Source organism: Quercus robur, chromosome 8 (genome assembly GCF_932294415.1).
Source record: "Quercus robur chromosome 8, dhQueRobu3.1, whole genome shotgun sequence".
Classification (NCBI taxonomy): domain Eukaryota; kingdom Viridiplantae; phylum Streptophyta; class Magnoliopsida; order Fagales; family Fagaceae; genus Quercus; species Quercus robur.
In genome coordinates this window covers 61,512,709-61,535,414 of record NC_065541.1, presented here as the reverse complement: position 1 = coordinate 61,535,414, position 22,706 = coordinate 61,512,709, and the positions used below count along the sequence as shown (strand labels likewise).

The following is a 22,706-nucleotide window of genomic DNA, read 5'->3' as shown; positions in this document are numbered from 1 at the left end:
ATAGTTGCAAATAGAGCCTCTCTGTATGGTGTGCCACCAACATCGAGAAACGGTATGCCATGCTCTTTGGGAATGCCCCTTGGCTTGTAATGTGTGGGGACTGGTCAGTGGTAAGATTCAGAAAAGCAAGGCCTATGCAACAGATATTTTCCTTTTGACGCGAAGCATGTTGGAGAGGCTACCAAAAGACGAGATGGAGCGATGGACGACTGCTGCATGGGCAATATGAAGGGCACATAACAAGTTTTGTTTTGAGGACTTCCAACCTAGACCTGAAACCATCATTCGCGAGGTCCATTTTGCACGAATATCAAAAGTCAGTGACAAACCAACGTACACATTAGTTGTCCCCGGTGTCAGGCTAGTATGTATAGCCTTGGAACACATTAGGACTCTTACACCTTTGTACTTTATCTCATTATTTTAATACAAATTCAACCTTTCCAGTAAAAAAAAGGGTGGAAAGGAGGAAACTTCGAGGTTAAGGGATATAGCATTATAGCTTGTCAAGAAAAAAACAGAGGGTTAAAGAAATTGTACCGTCTTTAACCTTTCATGGTCAAAAGTGTCTCATACACACTGCTTTCTTCTATTTCGTTTTGCTTTTTTCTAAAAGCACCCGCCCATGTTAAGTATTTAGGGCCTTCAACCTTTCAGTTCTAGAGTGCGTCATAGTCTACTTTCATCTACTTTAGTTTCGATTAACAAAAGTCTTTGGGCTTCTATTCCCGACGACAATGTCCGACCAAGGAGAGGGTCCAGCGATAGGGATCGATCTGGGAACGACGTACTCGTGCGTGGCAGTGTGGCAAAATGAAAGAGTAGAGATAATAGTTAATGATCAGGGTAACAGGACCACTCCCTCCTATGTTGCTTTCACTCCGATAGAGCGCTTGGTAGGTGATGCCGCCAAGATCCAGGTCGCCAGGAACCCCACCAACTCCATCTTCGGTAATCTTCAAAGTTTTTTCTTTTTCTTTTTTTGAGTGTTATTCGTGAAAATAACTTTGATCACATATATTGTTAGCTCATCGCATGAAAATAATAATTCCACATATAACATTAAAAAAATTCCACATATAAAAATTCAAAAGTTATATGTGGAATTATTATTTAGATAAAGTTATATTTGGAATTTTGATCCCTTAGAATATACAAAATTCAGACACCTAATTTGATCCCTTAGAATAAATTGAGAAAATAAATCAATCTAAAAGTTTTAAGAGTATAATTTTTTTTTTTTTTTTGGTATTCTTGTTAGTAAGAGATTTATATATCAGAGATCCAAAAAAAAAAAAAAAAAAAAAGTAAGAGATTTATCTAAATATACAAAATTCAGATTATGAACAGTACAAAATGAAAACTGAAAACTGAACAGTACAAAATTTAGTAAGAGATTTATATTCTTAAATACCGCTTATTTTGCTGAAAACTAAAAACTTATTACTGAAAGTACTGTAGCAAAGTAGTTTATAAGTTAGCTGATTTTTTAGGCTGAAAGTACTGTAACTTTAGCTGAATAGTAATGTGAACAGTACAAAATAATTCATCTGTGTTTTCATCTTTTTGTGGGGTTTGTAAACAATATTGTGGAACTCAGGTAATTTTCAACCAAACGTGCAAAACATGGACGCAAAACACTATCCAAACACTCACCTAATTTGACTTGTTAGAATAAATTGAGAAAAAAAAAATCAATCTAAAACTTTTAAGAGTATAACTGCAATTTAAAAAAAAAATAAAAAAATTATTCTTCAAAGTATTTAAAATTTGGGTTTATATTTTATAACCAAAGTTCAAAACATTGAAGAGATAGAGAGAGGATGCTTCAGCCTTTAGGGATTTAGTCTAGTATAAGAGCATTAAGTTTTTTAAATATATATTAATTTATGTAATTATGGGGCCCAATAATTGAATTTCCATGAGAAAATAAAAAAAGAAATGTTAATTACTACAAATTTTACTACAAAATGCTAATAATTTGATATGGTAAGAATGTGATTAGTGCCACTTGAAAAAGTAATAAATAATTATATAAGTTGATTTTTTTTGTGATGGTGATATATCATCTTATAAGACTAATATAGTAAAATTTGCAATATAAGTAAAATTACTCAACAAGAAAAGAGACATAAATAGTGAAATGGGGGAAAATAATGAAAAAGAAAAGAAACTAGAAAAATGGATGAAATCCTAAGACAAATAAAAGCTACTTTAAAAGAATAGTAAAGTAGGTGAAAAAGTTAGGTTATATTTGGTAATAATTTTTGTACTCTATTTTCAAAAACTTGTTTTTGGGAATATAAAGAATTTTTTTTTTTTTAATACTTTTGAAATCAAAAACATGTTTGATTAATTGAAATTAAAAAAAAAAGAAAAGTTTTTTGAAGAAAAAAATAGAAAATACTATAATATGTTGTTACTAGAATTTGAACTCTAACACTAACACATTAAATAAGACAAATTCATCAAATAAAATCCGTGTTTTCATTGACTTTTAAAAAATAGAAACTGAAAACAACTTTTTACATGTTTTCAGTTTCCTTCACAAATTGAGTTTTGAGAACAGTTTTTGTTTTCTGTTCATTTTGGGTTACCAAACAAGTTCTTTAGTCTCAAAAATAGAAAATTGTTTTTAGAAACAGAAAATAGGGGGGAAAATAGTTACCAAACATACTCTTATATTCTTTGATATGTGAGGGAAGGTTTTTTTTTTTTTCCCCTTTTTTTTTATGTTGTTATCATTGTCTGTTTTTCTGGAGTGGGAGTCGTTTATTTTCTATTTCTAACCGTGTTAGGGAGGCAAACTACTTAAGTGTAGAAGAAATTGAATGAGTGGCAATTGGCCCCTCTCACCCCTAGCTCCACCTGGTCTCATTCTAATATATTAATTTATTTTTTATAATTAGAAATAATATCAAACTATATTAGTTTAAATTAATTAAAATTCACCATTTTTTTATAATAAACAAATGGTACAACAAATTTCAATTAAATTAGGTTTGATTTTTATTTATTTATAAATTATCTAATTAAATTTTATTTATTAGTACTTATTGAATTAATATGTATCATATATAAATAACCTTTCCCCTAGAGCATAGAGATAACTAGTACCCTAAAACTAAACAAATTCTAATTTTAGGTTTAATAATTTCTAATTAAATTAGGAAAGATTCTTTCCACAAATTCTCTAATTTAACTTGTTATTTATTAATAGTACTTTTTTATTATTGAATATTAACAGTACTTATTAATTGAATGTCTCGTATATAAATTTTTTTTATCAAACTTTTCCATGCATTAATTGATCAGATTAGTGAATAATTTAAAGCAAAAATGGAACTTATTTTCCGGACGTTTCTAGTTATTCCTTTTACAAAATTAGTTTACACTCAAATATTAGCCAAAAGATGCAGGGGTTATTCAACTTAATCATTGTAATATGTTTGGACAAGCTTATTATTATTTGCCTTTTATTTTATTTGAAATTAAATTACATAAAAATATATCTATACTTCTGTTTTTTAATAAAAATATAACTACTTTTTTTTCGAATGATAAATATATTACTATACTTTACCTAATTAAATATGTTAAAAAAAAATCCTGGAAAAAAACGAACTTACACGAATATCACAATGTTTTATAGCACTCATATTCACCATTTTATATGCCACAATCTTATTCAAATTCTACCATGCATGGTGTTAAAAGTTATCAATTATGGACAGTTTTGGCTTTATTAATTGTAGTGAATATGGGCTTAATTAAAGTTTTTTGTTACAAATTTCGGGCATATAGTATCGATTTAAATTAAAAAAAATTTTAGGTCATCAGCAAGAGCTTAAGCTGCCCATTTTTTTATGTTTTCTAATTATACTTAAATATATATATACATACATATATATATATATATATATATATATATATATATATATATATATATATATATATATATATATATATATATATATATCTATGGACAAGAAATGAATAATTTATTTCTGCTCCTTATGCTTTATTGTTGTCAAATCATTTTTTAATTCCTTAAAATGGTATTGTCACGTAGATGCGAAGCGATTGATTGGTAGGAGATTCAGCGATCCTTTAGTTCAGGAAGATATCAAGCTTTGGCCTTTCAAGGTCATTTGTGGTCTTGATGACAAACCTATGATCGTTGTCAACTATAAGGGCGAAGAGAAGAACTTTTCTGCGGAGGAAATCTCATCTATGGTCCTTAGAATGATGCGTGAGATTGCTGAAGCCTACCTGGGCACAACTGTGAAGAATGCAGTTGTTACCGTCCCCGCCTACTTCAATGACTCCCAGCGTAAGGCTACAAAGGATGCCGGAAGCATTGCAGGCCTAAATGTCCTGCGTATAATCAATGAACCAACTGCTGCAGCCATTGCTTATGGTCTAGACAAGATTGCAGATAGTAATGGGAAGAGAAATGTGTTGATTTTTGATTTGGGTGGTGGTACTGCAGATGTCTCACTACTTACGATTGAAAAGGGTGTCTTCCAAGTGAAGGCCGTTGCTGGAGACACTCACCTTGGAGGCGAGGACTTTGATAACCGAGTGGTAAAGCACTTTGTTGAAATATTTAAGAGGCAACACAAGGTGGACATTAGTGGGAATTCCCGAGCTCTTAGGAGGTTGAGAACTGCCTGTGAGAAGGCAAAGAGGATTCTTTCTTCTGCAATTGATACTTCCATTGAAGTCGATTCTTTGTGTAATGGTATTGATTTCTTTTCAACTATTACCCGTGCCAAATTTTCAGAACTCAATATGGATTTATTCAGGAAGTGCATCGCTATTGTGGAGAAGTGCTTGACTGATGCTAATATGGATAAGAGCTGCGTCCATGATGTTGTTCTTTCGGGTGGTTCTTCCCGAATTCCCAAGGTGCAGCAGTTGTTGCAAGACTTCTTCAATGGGAAGGAGCTTTGCAAGATCCTTCATCCGGATGAGGCTGTAGCTTATGGAGCAGCTGTTCAAGCTGCGATCTTGACCAATATGAGAAATGAGAAACTGCAAGACATTGTGCTCTTAGATGTCACCCCTCTTTCCCTTGGTGTAAAAGCTAATGGAATGGATATGAATATTATGATTCCAAGGAATACCGCCATTCCTACTGAGAAGAAGAGGTACTACACCACTGGCGCTGACAACCAAACTTCTGTAGTGATCTCTGTTTACGAGGGTGAAAGAGCAAGAACTTGTGATAACAACTTGTTGGGACGATTTAAGCTTCCTAATATTCCTCCAGCACCCAAGGGTGTTGTTAAAATAAACGTTTGTTTTAACATTGACACTAACGGTATCTTGAATGTTTCTGCTAAGGAGATGACCACTGGTGTAATGAGGAATATCACCATCACTAATGATGAGTCAAGACTGTCCAACGAAGAGATTGACAGGATGGTCCAGGATGCAGAGATATACAAGGCCGAAGATGATGAACACAGGAAGAAGGTCAACGCTAAAAATGCTTTGGAGAAGTATACCTACAACCTGAGGAATACTATCAATAATGAGAAGATTGGTGCCAAGGGTGCCAAGCTTTCCCGTAAAGATAAGAAAAAAATTAAAGCTGCTATTCAACCGGTGATTGAGTGGTTAGATGGCCTCCAGCTCGTGGATTCAGAAGAGTATGCGGACAAGCTGAAAACGCTCAAGGGCATCTGCAATCCCATCATGGAGAGAATTTATAGATTAAATTGAGCAGAACCTCTCAACGGTGCAGCATATGTAAGGGTGCAAACCATGTTACTAGTGTGACTATTTCGACTTTGTTTGTCCAAACCTTTAACTCGATTATTTTCTTGCTAGTTATTAGTAATTTGTCCTTGGTTGGAAATTTATTACTTAATTTATGGTTTGTCATTTTTATGTCCACTGATAAGGTTAAGCCTCAACCTGTCTAGCTTGGATGTGGATTTATCCTCGTAAAAGCCACAGTTTGTTTGGATTTTAGAGTCGTAGATTAGATTAAGTAGCCATATGAATTGATAAAGGGTTAGCTTTGACTCTGTTCATGGAGAGTGTTAGGTTCTAAAGTTTAGGATTTTATGTATTTAGAACTCTAATTTGTATTGTTGGCAAACCATGATCAAAACAATGTGTTTAGAAGTATTTAAGTCTAGCTCAAAGTTGTGCGTCTATGTAAAGTTGGAATCGAGTTAAAACAGGAAAGGATTGTGCCTTTCGGCCTGGCTCGATCGATCGATCGAAGCTCGGGCAGAATGTTTTTCTGCAGATTCGTCCAACTCAGCCCTAAGTGTTTTAAAACGTTTTTAGGGTTTCTTATTTGTCCTAAGTATAAAAAGCAAACCCTAGCCACGTTTTAGTGTTGCTCATATTTGCAGTTTGTGTAAATCTCTTGTGAGATCTAGAGGAGCTTTCCTTTACACAAACTTAGGGTTTTCAAGGAGAAGATTTATCTATGCCTTGATGATCAATTCAGTTGCTGCCATTAAAGCTTAAAGAAAACACAAGTGGGTGTGCTTGTAGTTGGTGGTGAATCCAAGAAAGAAGGAATCCGTGGATTTGAAGTTTGCACGTGGTCGTGTCAGTAAGTTCTACTGGTTGGTAGCAATAAGAAGTCGAGCGTGGGGGCTTGTAAGTCTTATTGTATGAACTTCGATTCTTTCAAGATAGTGGATTCAAGTTTACCTTGAGGATAGCTAGGTCAAATCCTCTTTAGATTTTTACCGGTTTAGTTTCCTAGGTGATCATATCTTGTGTTATTTATTTTCCACTACTTTGCATGATTTGATCTTTTATATTGTGATAACCTAGACTTGTTTAATTGGACTAAGTAACAACTTGACTAATTACCTAGGTTTATTCAATTGTTTAAGGGGTCTAAAAACTATCAGAGAGGATAAATTGCCCCTGTTACGTAGCCTTTGTGAAATGTATCATGGCCCTGAATTCACATTGAGAAAAAAAAAATGATTTAAAGATATGAAAAATTTGGTAAATTCCTTAAGACAAATTCCTTGAGACAAATTAAGGGCGGTATTTCAATGTAAGTTAGTTAGGGTTTAAAGAGTGTAAAAGTCTTTTACAACAAGCAAGCTCCCTCAAGTAAGTTCTAGATTGCTTGACTGCTCGAGCGATCATTATTCAAGAAACAAAAATTTCATGTTGTTGGGGATATTATACAAATTAATGATGGAAGAACAATGTCAATACTAAAGACAAACAAAAAATAGATAATTTAGAGGCACAATATCATTTTCCTTACACAATATTTGCCCCCACACTTTTGTTGCTAAAGGGTTATCGCAAACTTGTCTCCGGATACATCCAAGTTGTTGGGTTCTACAGATAGCAATTCTAGAGAATGACTAAAGGATTTCTTGTATTTTTTTTGTAACTTACTATTTTGTGTTTCTTTTTAAGTGAACATAAACCTTTATTTATATCCATAGCGTTATATTTCACCAAAAAGCACGTATAAAGAGTTAAAATGTTTCATAAAACTATTCACAATGTTTAAAACATTTTCAAACATTCAGAACAGTTACTGAAAATTCTGCAGAAAATTTAGTTTTACGAGTCTCGATCAATTGAGCATTCCTTTCGATCAATCGAATGCTCTTTTCTATCAATCGAACAAGAATCGAGCATCAATCGAACCAAGGCGAGACTCTAGAAAAATTTTACTCATCTTCGATTGATCAAGGAAAGACTTCGACCGATCGAAAATACTGAATTTCGAATTTCACTTAGAAAATTCCAGAACTTGAATTTTCACTTAGAAAATTCCAGAACTTGAATTTTCACTTTATAAACTTTATGAAACAATATTCTTCCAACACAAATATCATTATTACAACATATTCATGTATATACCTACCAAGAGTGAATATCCAACCAGACGTGGATTTGAAATCACTTATAGTAGTAATCCAACTAGCATCTGAATAACCTTCCAACATAGTTGGAAATTTGGAATAAAAGAGTCCCAAACTAATGGTTTTTTATAAAATAACCAAGAACTCTACCAATTGCTTTCCAGTTGTTAAGGTACATTTTTTTTTTACAACTGATTTTATTTAAGCACCACCTATTTATTTTCAAACACCACTTGTTAGTTTTTAGACCTCTTAAAACCACAATCAGATTAACCTAGGTAATTAGCCAAGTGATTACTTAGTCAAATTAACAAATCTAGGTTATCACAATCAAATAATCATATCATGCATAGCAGCGGAAATATAAATAACACAAAAATATGATGACCCAGGAAACCACACTGGTAAAAACCTGGGAAGGATTTAACCTAACTATCCTCAAGGTAAACCTGAACCCACTATGAAAGAATCGAAGTTTTACAATAGGACTTAGACCACTAACATACTATTGCTACCCACCAGTAGAAACTTACTGACACGACCATGTGCAAGCTCCGAGACCATGAACTCCTTCTTTCTTTGGCCTTTGCAAAACACATACACCCACGTTTGTGACTTTGAGATCCCGCTCAAAGGTTTAGCAACACAAACTCTCCTGTTTGTGACTCCAAGACCACCCTTGAAAGTTTAGATCATCAGCACCTTTGATGACTAGAGAAGGCAGCAACTTCTACAATACCAGATCTTGAGATTCTTCAAGTAATAACACCGGTAGAAGATATAAGAGAGCTTTTTAGGAACAAAACCCTAAATACAAAAGCGTCACACTTTTTTCTCTCTAAAAAGTCTTATAAAAACGTACTTAGGGTTTCCTTTATATACTGGGAGAAGTAGATTAGAAACCCTAATCCTTAATAGGCTTGAACTGCTGTTTGGGTTTAATTAAAATTCTACAGATGCGACTTTCAATCGATCAAGCCTGTCTTTCGATCGATCGAACCAGACAGATTATGAAATCTTCTTCCTGCAACTTGTATGTTCTTGAATCTTGACTTGAATCACTTTTAGCATTGTCTAATAACACCTATAGACTCTAGGATCTATATCTAGACAAGTTTGTGTTCACGATTTGCCAATTGTTCCAAACTTTTAGAACCTAACAATCTCCCCCTTTGACAATTCATGACAAAACTTACATAAAATATGAAATGCTCAAATACAAGAACAACCCAATACAATAAAATGCCCAATTACATCACAAATCCCAATCTAAGACTTCCTAACCAAGAAGTTGCCAATAAGAGGTAGAAGGTCTTGATCAAAATGTACCTGTCTTTCCTAAAACACTCAACAAACACATCACCACATTGGTGGAAAGAAAGACATATAAACAATAATATGAAACAGAATATAAAAAACAAAAGTAAACTAACTCTCCCCTTAACTTAGATACAGCAAAAAGTTTTTATATTCTCCCCCTTTCAAAAACAATTTCAACTCCTCCTAAACAAAGCAAACAGGATTCCCACATTTCAACTATTTCTCCCCCTTTTTGTCACGTATTGACAAAGACAACTCATACAAAGAGAATTAGCCAACATACGCAACAAAATTCAAGAGAAAATAAAGAATTAAAGGAACACAAAACAATTCAACTCTATAGAAAATAGAGACAACTCCCCCTATAAAGAGCAAAGGTTAAAAACAAGTTTCTCCCCCTATAAAAATAGGAAAAACAAAACAAGTTTTGGGGAAAAATTTAGGAGGTGGGGAAAATAAAGACGCACAAACAAAACTTAAAAACTAAGTTGAGGATACACTTGAAGAAAAATATTCTCTTTTTCAATAAATGCAAACTTGACACTATATGATCCAAAACAGTTGCATGAGTAGAGAAAATATTTGCACATTAATTATCCATCATATCTCTTCAGAAAAAAAATTTCTGCAATTCACAAATAAAAATAGCATATACTAAAAAGTACATAGCTCAAAAAATTAATCAATCAATTTTTAAATCAAATTGAGTATCCAATTTAGCAAAGTATATGCATGTTATGTGTGAAAACAATGAGAGATATGACCGCAAAACTGCAAGATGGATACAAAAAACCAATGCAATGCATGTGAATCCTAAACATAAATGATGCATGAAAAAAAATTTGGTCAAATACTTAGAAATTGAAAATTTTCAGTTTCGATCGATCATCGATCGAATGCCAATCGAGTTAGGCAGATCCAAACCAAAAAATTTTTATCGCAATTTCAATCAGTCGAGAGACAGGTTCGATCAATCGAAAATCTAGAAAAATCAAATTTTTGAAAAACAGAGCAATTTAATGTAGAAACTCCTTAAAGTACAATATTTCATGAATGAAATGCATGAGTATGAGATTCAAAGTTTTTAAAAAACACTTGAATTCAACCCAGATCTTCCAAAAACAAGTTTTTCAACCAATTTGTCTCCAAAACTCAAACATTAAAGACATTTTGCATCAAAATCCAGGAACATGTAATCTTGGATGGCCACAACAAGGCCACACACAATATAATGTACCAAGTTTAGCAAAGAGTAAATTGTGTAGTGTGTGCAACTAGCAAGGCCTTGAGATACATGTGAGGTGATATGTAAATAGAAATCAAGCACAATTTCTACAAAATTCAACACATAAATTTGAAGGAGACTATCATCAAAAGAGTTATATTATATAACTCCCATATCTCCTAGAAAATAAGTTTGCAATCATGTAAGTTTCTTGAATTGCCTCATATTGTACATACCAATTTTATTTGATCAGAAACTTATTAAAATAGCCAGGATAATGTACACACCAATTTTATTTGTTTGATTTAACATTAAGTCCAATAATGTACACACCAATTTTAATATTTAAACCGAGACTACACCTAATGTTCTTTTTGTACATGTGCTATACTTTCTCGAGTACAAAATCTTACGATATGCACTAAGGTGTTCATGATTGGCTAGTAAACAGTGGTGAGATGGTTATTTATGCCTTTCTCAAAAGGTTCAAGTCCGACAGTCAAAGACATGTGACTTCAAGATCAAGACAAAGTGATCAAAAACTATAAATATCTTTCTCACACAACATGTACTACAAATCTCAAACTAGTAAAGTGCAATAAAATAAGATCATCCAAGCTAAACAAGGTACATAAACATGTTATGTAAAGATAATATGGTCAATCCTTGATTATACATCCAAGATGTGAAATACAAAACACAAAAATCTTTTTGGTAAAAAAAATTATGACCAAAAACAAAAAACACACATTATGCTAAATGAACAATGCAAATGCAATGCATGACAATGCTTAACTAAGCTATAGAGGGTACACAAATAAGAAATATCAATTTCTTAATTAACCCTTGAATATATGTACAAACTAGTACATATTCACACAAAATCAGAAATAGCTTAGCACTTATATAACACACACTAGTAAGTTTCTCTACAATGTCAAGCATGTTCTAAATCAAGAGAGAGATATCATAATTCATGTAATCCTCAAGAAAAATAAAACTAGACACAAAATAAAATATTTTTGTCTTTTTGAAATTTTTTAATGTTTTTGGATTTTTTTTTAATTAAAAAAACAACCTAAAAAACAAAACAACCAAAAACAAAAAACAAAACATGTCCACAAATAATTGAAAGAATTAAATTAGGGACAAGTAAAACAACACTCACCTCAGAGAATCTTTTCTCACCCATATAGCACGAGTCTTCGGCTTTGTAGGTGAAAATCCATGTGAAGCAGAGTGTACTTGAGGGATTACACCAATCTTCTGAGAAAGATTGAAATCTTGCAAATTCCTTTCACAAGCCAACAAGATTAAATTTTTTAAAAGTATATGAAACAATTTATTTGGACTTATGGTAGGAGAAATATCATCACTTTTCCTAGATTGAAATACAAAATATTTAAATTTTAATTTATGACAATTAGGACGAATGTAACAACAGACACCACAAAAGTCGCAAACAGGAACAAATTAAGGAACATTAGTATTTCTAACAGCAAATCTAGTCTTAGATTTCGATTTTTGCCTTAACAAAGAACAATTTGGTCTAATATGACCAACAACACCACAAAGGTGACAAGTAGGCACAAAAACAAATTTATTATGCTCTCTAACAATAGGTTTAGACATAGGTTTAGAAACATCAGCATCTACATTAGAACTTTTACCTTTGTCTAACCTAGCAAAATACTTTTCTTTATTATTCCTCTTGAAAGGAGGAATATAATCTTTCTCAGTTTTAGACTTAAAAGAAACAGAAACACTTCTGTTATCAACAGCAAACTTGGTACTAGTCAAATTTTCAATTTTAGATTTGGATTCAACTAACTCTTGTTCCAAGCTTTTCATCTTCTCATCTTGAGAGGAAATTTGATTTCTCAAAAATTCATTCTTTTTATTAGATTCATCTAATTTAACAACCAATTCCTCTTTTTCAAGATTAGCCAATTTTAACTCTTCCTTGAATTTCTTAACAATTTTCATAGATTTCAATAATTCCTTACGAAGAGTTTCATAAGCATCAATAAAATCAACAGAAGCATGAGCAGAAACATGATCAGTAAGACACTTCAAATTATCCATCACAACATGGGTCAATGATCAGTTCTTAAATCAAAAGATCTAAAACAAAAGAGCTACTCGCTCTGATACCATTTGTTAGTTTTTAGATCCCTTAAAATCATAATCAGATTAACCTAGGTAATTAGCCAAGTAATTACTTAGTCAAATTAACAAATCTAGGCTATCACAATCAAACAATCATATCATGCATAGAAACGGAAATATAAATAACACAAAAATATGATGACCCAAGAAACCACACTGGTAAAAACCTAGGGAGGATTTAACTTAACTATCCTCAAGGTAAACCTGAATCCACTATGAAAGAATCGAAATTTTACAATAGGACTTAGACCACTAACATCTTATTGCTACCCACCAGTAGAAACTTACTAACACGACCACGTGCAAGCTCCGAGACCATGGACTCCTTATTTCTTTGGCATTTGCAAAACACAAACACCCACGTTTGTGACTTTGAGATCCCACTCAAACGTTTAGCAACATAAACTCTTTTGTTTGTGACTCCAAGACCACCCTTGAAGGTTTAGATCATCAGCACCTTTGATGACTAGAGAAGGCAGCAACTTCTGTAATACCGGATCTTGAGATTCTTCAAATAATAACACCGGTAGAAGATATAAGAGAGCTTCTTAGGAATAAAACCCGAAATACAAAAAATGCACACTCTTTTCTCTCTAAAAAGTCTTATAAAAATTTGCTTAGGGTTTCTTTTATATACTGGAAGAAGTAGACTAGAAACCCTAATCCTTAATAGGCTTGAACTGCTGTTTGGGTTTAATTAAAATTCTGTAAATACGACTTTCAATCGATCGAGCCTGTCTTTTGATCGATCGAACCAGATAGATTATGAAATCTTCTTCCTGCAACTTGTCTAATAATACCTATAGACTCTAAGATCTATATCTAGTTTGTGTTCACGATTTGCTAATTGTTCTAAATTTTTAGAACCTAACAATCTCCCCCTTTGTCAATTCATGACAAAACTTACATACAAATAAATTCCTCTTCTATTATTTATTTTTTATAATATATAATATCTCAAATTTAAATATTATTGATATATGAATTTAAAAGGAAATTACAAAATACGTAACAAAGACCATTACAACTTAAATTAATTATGCATTGTTAGAGCATTCACAATGGTAAAGGTAAAATTTTTGGCTTTTAGCATCTCAAAAGCTTACTTTATCTATTTTAACACACAATTTCATAACTTTCCCTACATCAATTCTCTTATTTTTCACATCTAAGCCAAGCATTGTTAATTAATTTATTAATTTCTTTCTCACGTCCTCCCTCTTCCTCTCTACCACAAAAACCCAACAAACCCATACAATTGGCCACAAAAACCTAACACCACCAGCCACTGCCACTACTACCACTAGGCATAAAACGACATTAAACCCAACAACCCACAACCGGTCACAAAACCTATTGCCACAAAACCTATCACCACTACTCCCACAACAGGCCACAAAACCCATAATCACTACAAAAGAGAGAGCTAAGAGAGAAAAAAAAGGGTTTGAGTCTGAGGAGAAGAGAGAAAACAAAATGATAGAAGAAAGAGAGAGAACAGGCTGGAGAGCTAAAAAGATAAAGAAATAGAAGAAGAGAGAGAATTGGAATAAAAAAAATTTATAACTTTGTAACTATAGTAAGCTATCATATTTTTTTTTTGGCAGTTTACTGTAGTTCGGGTTTAAAAATTTTAGTTTTAACACAATCAATGCAGCATGCATTTTGTTGTTTATGTTGCTAAAAATAGTTTTTTTAAAGCAAATTAAGAGCAAAACTGTGAACGCTATTATATTAGCAATTTATATTATATATTCCTCAAATTTTTATGTTTAAATGTATTTTTTTTTTTTTTTTGGTGTGAGTGTTTTTTTTAACAGCAATGTTTGTTGTGTAATCATCATAGAAATTATAGAAATTAAGAAGAAAAAGAATTAAAATTAACACATCACTTAGATGTAAATGTACACATTGTTATGTAATCATCACTTATGTAAATGTACACATTGTTATGTAATCATCACTTATACCGTTTCTCTATATTGGTGTGCCACCAACATAGAGAAACGGTATGCCATGCTCTTTGGGAATGCCCCTTGGCTCGTAATGTGTGGGGATTGGTCAGTGGTAAGATTCAGAAAAGCAAGGTCTATGCAACAGATTTTTTCCTTTTGACGCGAAGCATGTTGGAGAGGCTGCCAAAAGACGAGATGGAGCGATGGACGATTGCTGCATGGGCAATATGAAGGGCACATAACAAGTTTTGTTTTGAGGACTTCCAGCCTAGACCAGAAACTACCATTCGCGAGGTCCATTTTGCATGAATATCAAAAGTTAGTGACAAACCAACGTACACATTAGTTGTCCCCGGTGTCAGGCTGGTATGTATAGCCCTGGAGCACATCAGGACTCTTACACCTTTGTACTTTTATCTCATTATTTTAATACAAATTCTACCTTTTCAGTAAATTTAAAAAAAAAAAAAAAAAAAAAAGAGACGTGGAAAGGAGGAAACTTCGAGGTTAAGGGATATAGCTTGTCAAGAAAAAAAAAGAGGGTTAAAGAGATTGTACCGTCTTTAACCTTTCATGGTCAAAAGTGTCTCATACACACTGCTTTCTTCTATTTCGTTTTGCTTTTTTCTAAAAGCACCCGCCCATGTTAAGTATTTAGGGCCTTCAACCTTTCAGTTTCTAGAGTGCGTCATAGTCTACTTTCATCTACTTTAGTTTCGATTAACAAAAGTCTTTGGGCTTCTATTCCCGACGACAATGTCCGACCAAGGAGAGGGTCCAGCGATAGGGATCGATCTGGGAACGACGTACTCGTGCGTGGCAGTGTGGCAAAATGAAAGAGTAGAGATAATAGTTAATGATCAGGGTAACAGGACCACTCCCTCCTATGTTGCTTTCACTCCGATAGAGCGCTTGGTAGGTGATGCCGCCAAGATCCAGGTCGCCAGGAACCCCACCAACTCCATCTTCGGTAATCTCTAAAGTTTTTTTTTTTTTTTTTTTTTTTTTTTTTTTTTCTTTTTTTGAGTGTTGTTCTTAAGCACTTAGTGTTATACTCCCCCATTAATAACAATAAGGTTATTCGTGAAAATAACTTTGATCACATATACTGTTAGCTCATCGCATGAAAATAATAATTCCACATATAACATTAAAAAAATTCCACATATAAAAATTCAAAAGTTATATGTGGAATTATTATTTAGATAAAGTTATATTTGGAATTTTGATCCCTTAGAATATACAAAATTCAGACATCTAATTTGATCCCTTAGAATAAATTGAGAAAATAAATCAATCTAAAAGTTTTAAGAGTATAATTTTTTTTATTCTTTTTTATTCTTGTTAGTAAGAGATTTATATATTAGAGATCAAAATAAATAAAAAAATAAGAGATTTATCTAAATGTACAAAATTTAGATCGTGAACAGTACAAAATGAAAATTGAAAACTGAACAGTACAAAATTTAGTAAGAGATTTATATTCTTAGATATCATTTATTTTGCTAAAAACTGAAAACTTATTACTGAAAGTACTATAGCAAAATAATTTATAAGTTAGTTGATTTTTTAGGCTGAAAGTACTGTAACTTCAGCTGAATAGTGACGTGAACAGTACAAAATAATTCATCTGCATTTTTCATCTTTTTGTGGGGTTCGTGAATAGTATCGAGGGACTCAGGTAATTTTCAGCCAAACACACAAAACATGGACGCAAAACGGTTTCCAAACACTCACCTAATTTGACTTGTTAGAATAAATTGAGAAAAAAATCAATCTAAAACTTTTAAGAGTATAACTGCAATTTAAAAATAAAATAAAAATTCTTCAATGTGTTTAAAATTTGGGTTTATATTTTATAACCAAAGTTCAAAACATTAAAGAGATAGAGAGAGTGTTAGGTTCTAAATGTTTAGAATAATTGGCAATCGTGAACACAAACTTGTCTAGATATAGATCTTAGAGTCTATAGGTATTATTAGATAATGTTCAAGGTGATTCAAGTCAAAATTCAAGAACATACAAGCTGCAGGAAGAAGACTTCATATTCTGCCTGATTCGATCGATCGAAGAACAGGCTCAATCGATCAAAAGTCGTATCTGCAGAATTTTAATTAAGCCCAAACAGCAGTTCAAGCCCATTTAGGATTAGGGTTTCTAATCTACTTCTCCCTGTATATAAAGGAAATCCTAAGCACGTTTTTAGGTGGCTTTTCAGAGAGAAAAAAGTGTGCCTCTTTTGTATTTAGGGTTTTATTCCTAAAAAGCTCTCTTATGTCTTCTACCGGTGTTATTCCTTGAAAAACCTCAAGATCCGGTATTGTAGAAGTTGCTACCTTCTCTTGTCAACAAAGGTGCTGATGATCTAAACTTTCAAGGGTGGTCTTGGAGTCACAAACAGGAGAGTTTGTGCTGCTAAACTTTTGAGTAGGATCTCAAAGTCACAAACGGGGGTGTTTGTGTTTTGCAAAGGCCAAAGAAAGAAGGAGTCCGTGGATTCGGAGCTTGCACGTAGTCGTGTCAGTAAGTTCTACTGGTTGGTAGTAATAAGAAGTCGAGCGTGGGGGCTTGTAAGTCTTATTGTATGAACTTCGATTCTTTCTAGTAGATTTGATTTTTACCTTGAGGATAGCTAGGTTAAATCCTCCCCAGGTTTTTTATCGGTTTGGTTTTCCTGGGTGATCATATCATTGTCTTATTTATTTTCCACTGCTATGCATGATATGATTGTTTGATTGTGATAACCTAGACTTGGAATTTGGACTAAGTAACAACTTGGCTAATTAACTAGGTTAATCCAATTGTGTTTTAAGGGGTCTAAAAACCAATAGAGAGGATCCTTTAGCCTTTAGGGATTTAGTCTAGTATAAGAGCATTAAATTTTTTAAAAATATATTAATTTATGTAATTATGGGGCCCAATAATTGAATTTCCATGAGAAAATAAAAAAAGAAATGTTAAATTACTACAAATTTTACTACAAAATCCTAATAATTTGATATGGTAAGAATGTGATTAGTGCCACTGAAAAGGTAATAAATAATTATATAAATTGATTTTTTTGTGATTGTGATATATCATCTTATAAGACTAATATAGTAAAATTTGCAATATAAGTAAAATTACTCAACAAGAAAAGAGACATAAATAGTGAAATGGGGGAAAATAATGAAAAAGAAAAGAAACTAGAAAAGTGGATGAAATCCTGAGACAAAATAAAAGCTACTTTAAAAGAATAGTAAAGTAGGTGAAAAAGTTAGGTTATGTTTGATAATAATTTTTATATTCTATTTTCAAAAACTTGTTTTTGGGAATATAAATATATATATATATATATATATATATATATATTTTTTTTTTTGTATTTTTGAAATAAAAAACATGTTTGGTTAGTTGAAATTAAAAAAAAAAAATTTCGAAGAAAAAAAATAGAAAATACTATAATGTGTTGTTACTAGAATTTAAACTCTAATACTAACTCATTAAATAAGATAAATTCATTAAATAAAATTCGTGTTTTCATTGACTTTTAAAAAATAAAAATTGAAAACAGCCTTTTGCATGTTTTCAGTTTCCTTCACAAATTGAGATTTGAGAATAGTTTTTGTTTTCTGTTCATTTTGGGTTACCAAACAAGTTTTTTAGTCTCAAAAATAGAAAATTGTTTTTAGAAACAGAAAATAGGGGGAAAAACAGTTACCAAACATACCCTTATATTCTTTGATATGTGAGGGAAGGTTTTTTGTTTTTTATTTTTATGTTGGTATCATTGTCTGTTTTTCTAGAGTGGGAGTCGTTTATTTTCTATTTCCAACCGTGTTAGGGAGGCAAACTACTTAAGTGCAGAAGAAATTGAATGAGTGGCAATTGGCCCCTCTCACCCCTAGCTCCACCTGGTCTCATTCTAATATATTAATTTATTTTTTTATAATTAGAAATAATATCAAACTATATTAGTTTAAATTAATTAAAATTCACCATTTTTTTATAATAAACAAATGGTACAACAAATTTCAATTAAATTAGGTTTGATCTTTTTTTATATTATAAATTATCTAATTAAATTTTATTTATTAGTACTTATTGAATTAATATGTATCATATATAAATAAAATTTCCCCTAGAGCATAGAGATAACTAGTACCCTAAAACTAAACAAATTCTAATTTTAGGTTTAATAATTTCTAATTAAATTAGGAAAGATTCTTTCCACAAATTCTCTAATTTAACTTGTTATTTATTAATAGTACTTTTCTATTATTGAATATTAACAGTACTTAATAATTGAATGTCTGGTATATAAATTTCTTTTATCAAATTTTCCATGCATTAATTGATCAGATTAGTGAATAATTTAAAGCAAAAATGGAACTTATTTTCCAGACGTTTCTAGTTATTCCTTTTACAAAATTAGTTTACACTCAAATATTAGCCAAAAGATGCAGGGGTTAGTCAACTTAATCATTGTAATATGTTTGGACGAGCTTATTATTATTTGCCTTTTATTTTATTTGAAATTAAATTACATAAAAATATATCTGTAGGGCCACGATCTTTTCAGGCCAAGCCTAAAGTGCATGGAACCTTAGACCAGTGAACCCAATACAACGAATTTGTAGAGAGTGGGTCAAAGAGCTGGGCTATGGTGTGTGAATAACGACCACCAAGGTATTCCCCATAGGCCGAGTTTAACAGAGAGAATGGGTCCTCATCATAATCCGAAGAGATTTTTCTGGTGCTTCTCGCGTGTTGGGGGTCTCTTCCCTCTTTTGTTTCTCTTTACTCCCCTTTTTATAGTCATTTTCTTCCTCCTGACTGGGGTCCCTAGGATAGGTACTTGTCCCATCAGCTCCTATCTCCAGTTGTTGGGAGTGGTTGTAAGGACAGAGAAGTATGGCTGTGTCAGGCACAAGGCACTGAATGCAATAAAGGCAGCCTTCCCTTAGACGCTTCTATTCTATCTGTTGTCTTTCTTTACTTTCGTGCTTTCCCTGCCCTGTGGAACGATTTGGAGTCTCGCTACCGGTGGTCTGTTACCTCTTTTACCCTTGGCTATATCCATCCGAGGAGGATTTTCCCATGGCCGAAGAGGGGTTTTTCCATGGGCTGGGCCCCTTGGCCCAGTATAGATATTGAATGGGCCTATTAGTCTTTTACCCCCCCCCCCCACAATATCTATACTTATGTTTTTTAATAAAAATATAACTTTACTTTTTCTTCGAATGATAAATATATTACTATACTTTACCTAATTAAATAAGTAAAAAATAAAATAAAAAAAATAAAAAAAAAAACCTGGAAAAAAATTAACTTACACGAATATCACAATGTTTTATAGCACTCATATTCACCATTTTATAGGCCACAATCTCATTCAAATTCTACCACGCATGGTGTTAAAAGCTATCAATTATGGACAATTTTGGCTTTATTAACTGTAGTGAATATGGGCTTAATTAAAGTTCTTTGTAACAAATTTCTGGCATATAGTATCGATTTAAATTAAAAAATTTCTAGGTCATCAGCAAAAGCTTAAGCTGCCAATTTTTTATGTTTTCTAATTATACTTAAATATATATATCTACGGACAAGAAATGAATAATTTATTTCTGCTCTTTATGCTTTATTGTTGTCAAATCATTTTTTAATTCCTTAAAATGGTATTGTCATGTAGATGCGAAGCGATTGATTGGTAGGAGATTCAGTGATCCTTTAGTTCAGGAAGATATCAAGCTTTGGCCTTTCAAGGTCATTTGTGGTCTTCATGACAAGCCTATGATCGTTGTCAACTATAAGGGCGAAGAGAAGCACTTTTCTGCGGAAGAAATCTCATCTATGGTCCTTAGAGTGATGCGTGAGATTGCCGAAACCTACCTGGGCACAACTGTGAAGAATGCGGTTGTTACTGTACCCGCCTACTTCAATGACTCCCAGCGTAAGGCTACAAAGGATGCTGGAGGCATTGCAGGCCTGAATGTCCTGCGTATAATCAATGAACCAACTGCTGCAGCCATTGCTTATGGTCTAGACAAGATTGCAGATAGCAATGACAAGAGAAATGTGTTGATTTTTGATTTGGGTGGTGGTACTGCAGATGTCTCACTACTTACCATTGAAAAGAGTGTCTTCCAAGTGAAGGCCGTTGCTGGTGACACTCACATTGGAGGTGAAGACTTTGATAACCGAGTGGTAAAGCACTTTGTTGAAATATTTAAGAGGCAACACAAGGTAGACATTAGTGGGAATTCCAGAGCTCTTAGAAGGTTGCGAACTGCTTGTGAGAAAGCAAAGAGGATTCTTTCTTCTGCAATTGAGACTAGCATTGAAGTCGATTCTTTATATAATGGTATTGATTTCTTTTCAACTCTTAGCCGTGCCAAATTTTCAGAACTCAATATGGATTTATTCAAGAAGTGCATCGCTATTGTGGAGACGTGCTTGACTGATGCTAAGATGGATAAGAGCTGCGTCCATGTTGTTGTTCTTTCGGGTGGTTCTTCCCGAATTCCCAAGCTGCAACAGTTGTTGCAAGACTTCTTTGATGGGAAGGAGCTTTGCAAGAGCCTTAATCCGGATGAGGCTGTAGCTTATGGAGCAGCTGTTCAAGCTGCAATCTTGACTGGTATAAGAAATGAGAAACTGCAAGACGTCGTGCTCTTAGATGTCACCCCTCTGTCCCTTGGTGTAAGTGTTAAAGGAACGGAGATGAGTATTGTGATTCCAAGGAATACCGCCATTCCTACTGAGAAGGAGGGGTACTACACTGTCTCTGACAACCAAACTTCTGCATTGATCTCAATTTACGAGGGTGAAAGAGCAAGAACTTATGATAACAATTTATTGGGACAATTTAATCTTTCTGGTATTCCTCCAGCACCCAGGGGTGTTGCTAGAATAAACGTTTGTTTTAATATTGACAGTAATGGTATCTTGAATGTTTCTGCTAAGGAGATGACCACTGGTGTAACGAGCAATATCACCATCACTAATGATAAGGCAAGACTGTCCAGTGAAGAGATTAACATAATAGTCCAGGACGCAGAGACATACAAGGCTGAAGATGATGAACACAGGAAGAAGGTCAAGGCTAAGGATGCTTTGGAGAACTATACCTACAACATGAGGAATGCTATCAATAATGAGAAGATTGGCGCCAAGCTTGCCCCTAAAAGTAAGAAAGAAATTAAAGATGCTATTGAACAGGTGATTGAGTGGTTAGATGGCCTCCAGCTCGTAGATTCAGAAGAGTATGAGGGCAAGCTGAAAAAGCTTGAGAGCATCTGCAATCCCATCATTTAGAGAATTTATAGATAAAAATAAAATTGAGCAGCACCTCTCAACAGTGCAACATATGTTAGGCCACAAATCGTGTTACTAGTGTGACTATTTCGACTTTATTTGTCCAAACCTTAAACTCTATTATTTTCTTTCTAATTTGTCCTTGGTTGAAAATTTTTGATTTAATTTCTGGTTTGTCATTTTTATGTCCACTGAAAAGGTTGAGCCTCAACCTGTCTAGCTCGAATGTGGATTAATCCCAGTAAAAGCCCCAGTTTGTTTGAGTTTTAGAGTCTTAGATTAGATTAAGAACCCATATGAATTGATAAATGGTTAGCTGTGAGTCTGCTCATGGAGAGGATAAATTGTCCCTGTTACGTAGCCTTTGTGAAATGTAACCTGACCCTGAATTTATATAAAGAAAAAAAAAAACCCAGATTCAAGGATATGAGAATTTTCTTTTTTGGTTTTGAGAGAAATAGTGGAGAGCAACGGATCCTGAATCAATCCAGATACCAACACTGGGATTTCTATATTCTACCGGAAAGTCTAAGTGAGGATCATAAGCTTGTTTTTCCATAAAAGACGAGGAAGGCAACCTTAAATTTTCCCCTCCCCACGTTTTACTTTACAACTCCACTTGAATATCCAGTAGTAATTGAAATAAGTTAATAAAAGCAAACTGTGCCTCCAAAGATAGTTCCTCATGTACAATTTTGTGAAAATAAAAGATGCAATTTTTTTTTTTTTTAATTACTGAAGAACAGAGAAATTGATGTCGGAGCATCCTTATGCAGGTGCCGTTAGGTTTTAATTTGGTAAATGCCTTGTGACATATTAAGGGTTGTATTTCAATGTATATAAGTAGTGTATTAGTCTTTTACAATG

At 33.1% G+C, this 22,706-nt stretch overlaps 2 protein-coding genes across 2 annotated transcripts; both read left to right on the top strand.

Moving 5' to 3' along the window:
• Window positions 1–640: 640 nt before the first annotated feature.
• LOC126697477 (heat shock cognate 70 kDa protein-like) lies at window positions 641–6,070 on the top strand. Its single transcript, XM_050394490.1, has 2 exons — window positions 641–951; window positions 4,073–6,070. The coding sequence occupies exons 1-2, from the start codon at window positions 738–740 to the stop codon at window positions 5,728–5,730; spliced, it is 1,872 nt and encodes a 623-aa protein (XP_050250447.1). The 5' UTR covers window positions 641–737; the 3' UTR covers window positions 5,731–6,070.
• A 9,163-nt stretch (window positions 6,071–15,233) lies between these two features.
• LOC126697485 (heat shock cognate 70 kDa protein-like) lies at window positions 15,234–22,194 on the top strand. Its single transcript, XM_050394502.1, has 2 exons — window positions 15,234–15,510; window positions 20,215–22,194. The coding sequence occupies exons 1-2, from the start codon at window positions 15,297–15,299 to the stop codon at window positions 21,837–21,839; spliced, it is 1,839 nt and encodes a 612-aa protein (XP_050250459.1). The 5' UTR covers window positions 15,234–15,296; the 3' UTR covers window positions 21,840–22,194.
• Window positions 22,195–22,706: the final 512 nt, after the last annotated feature.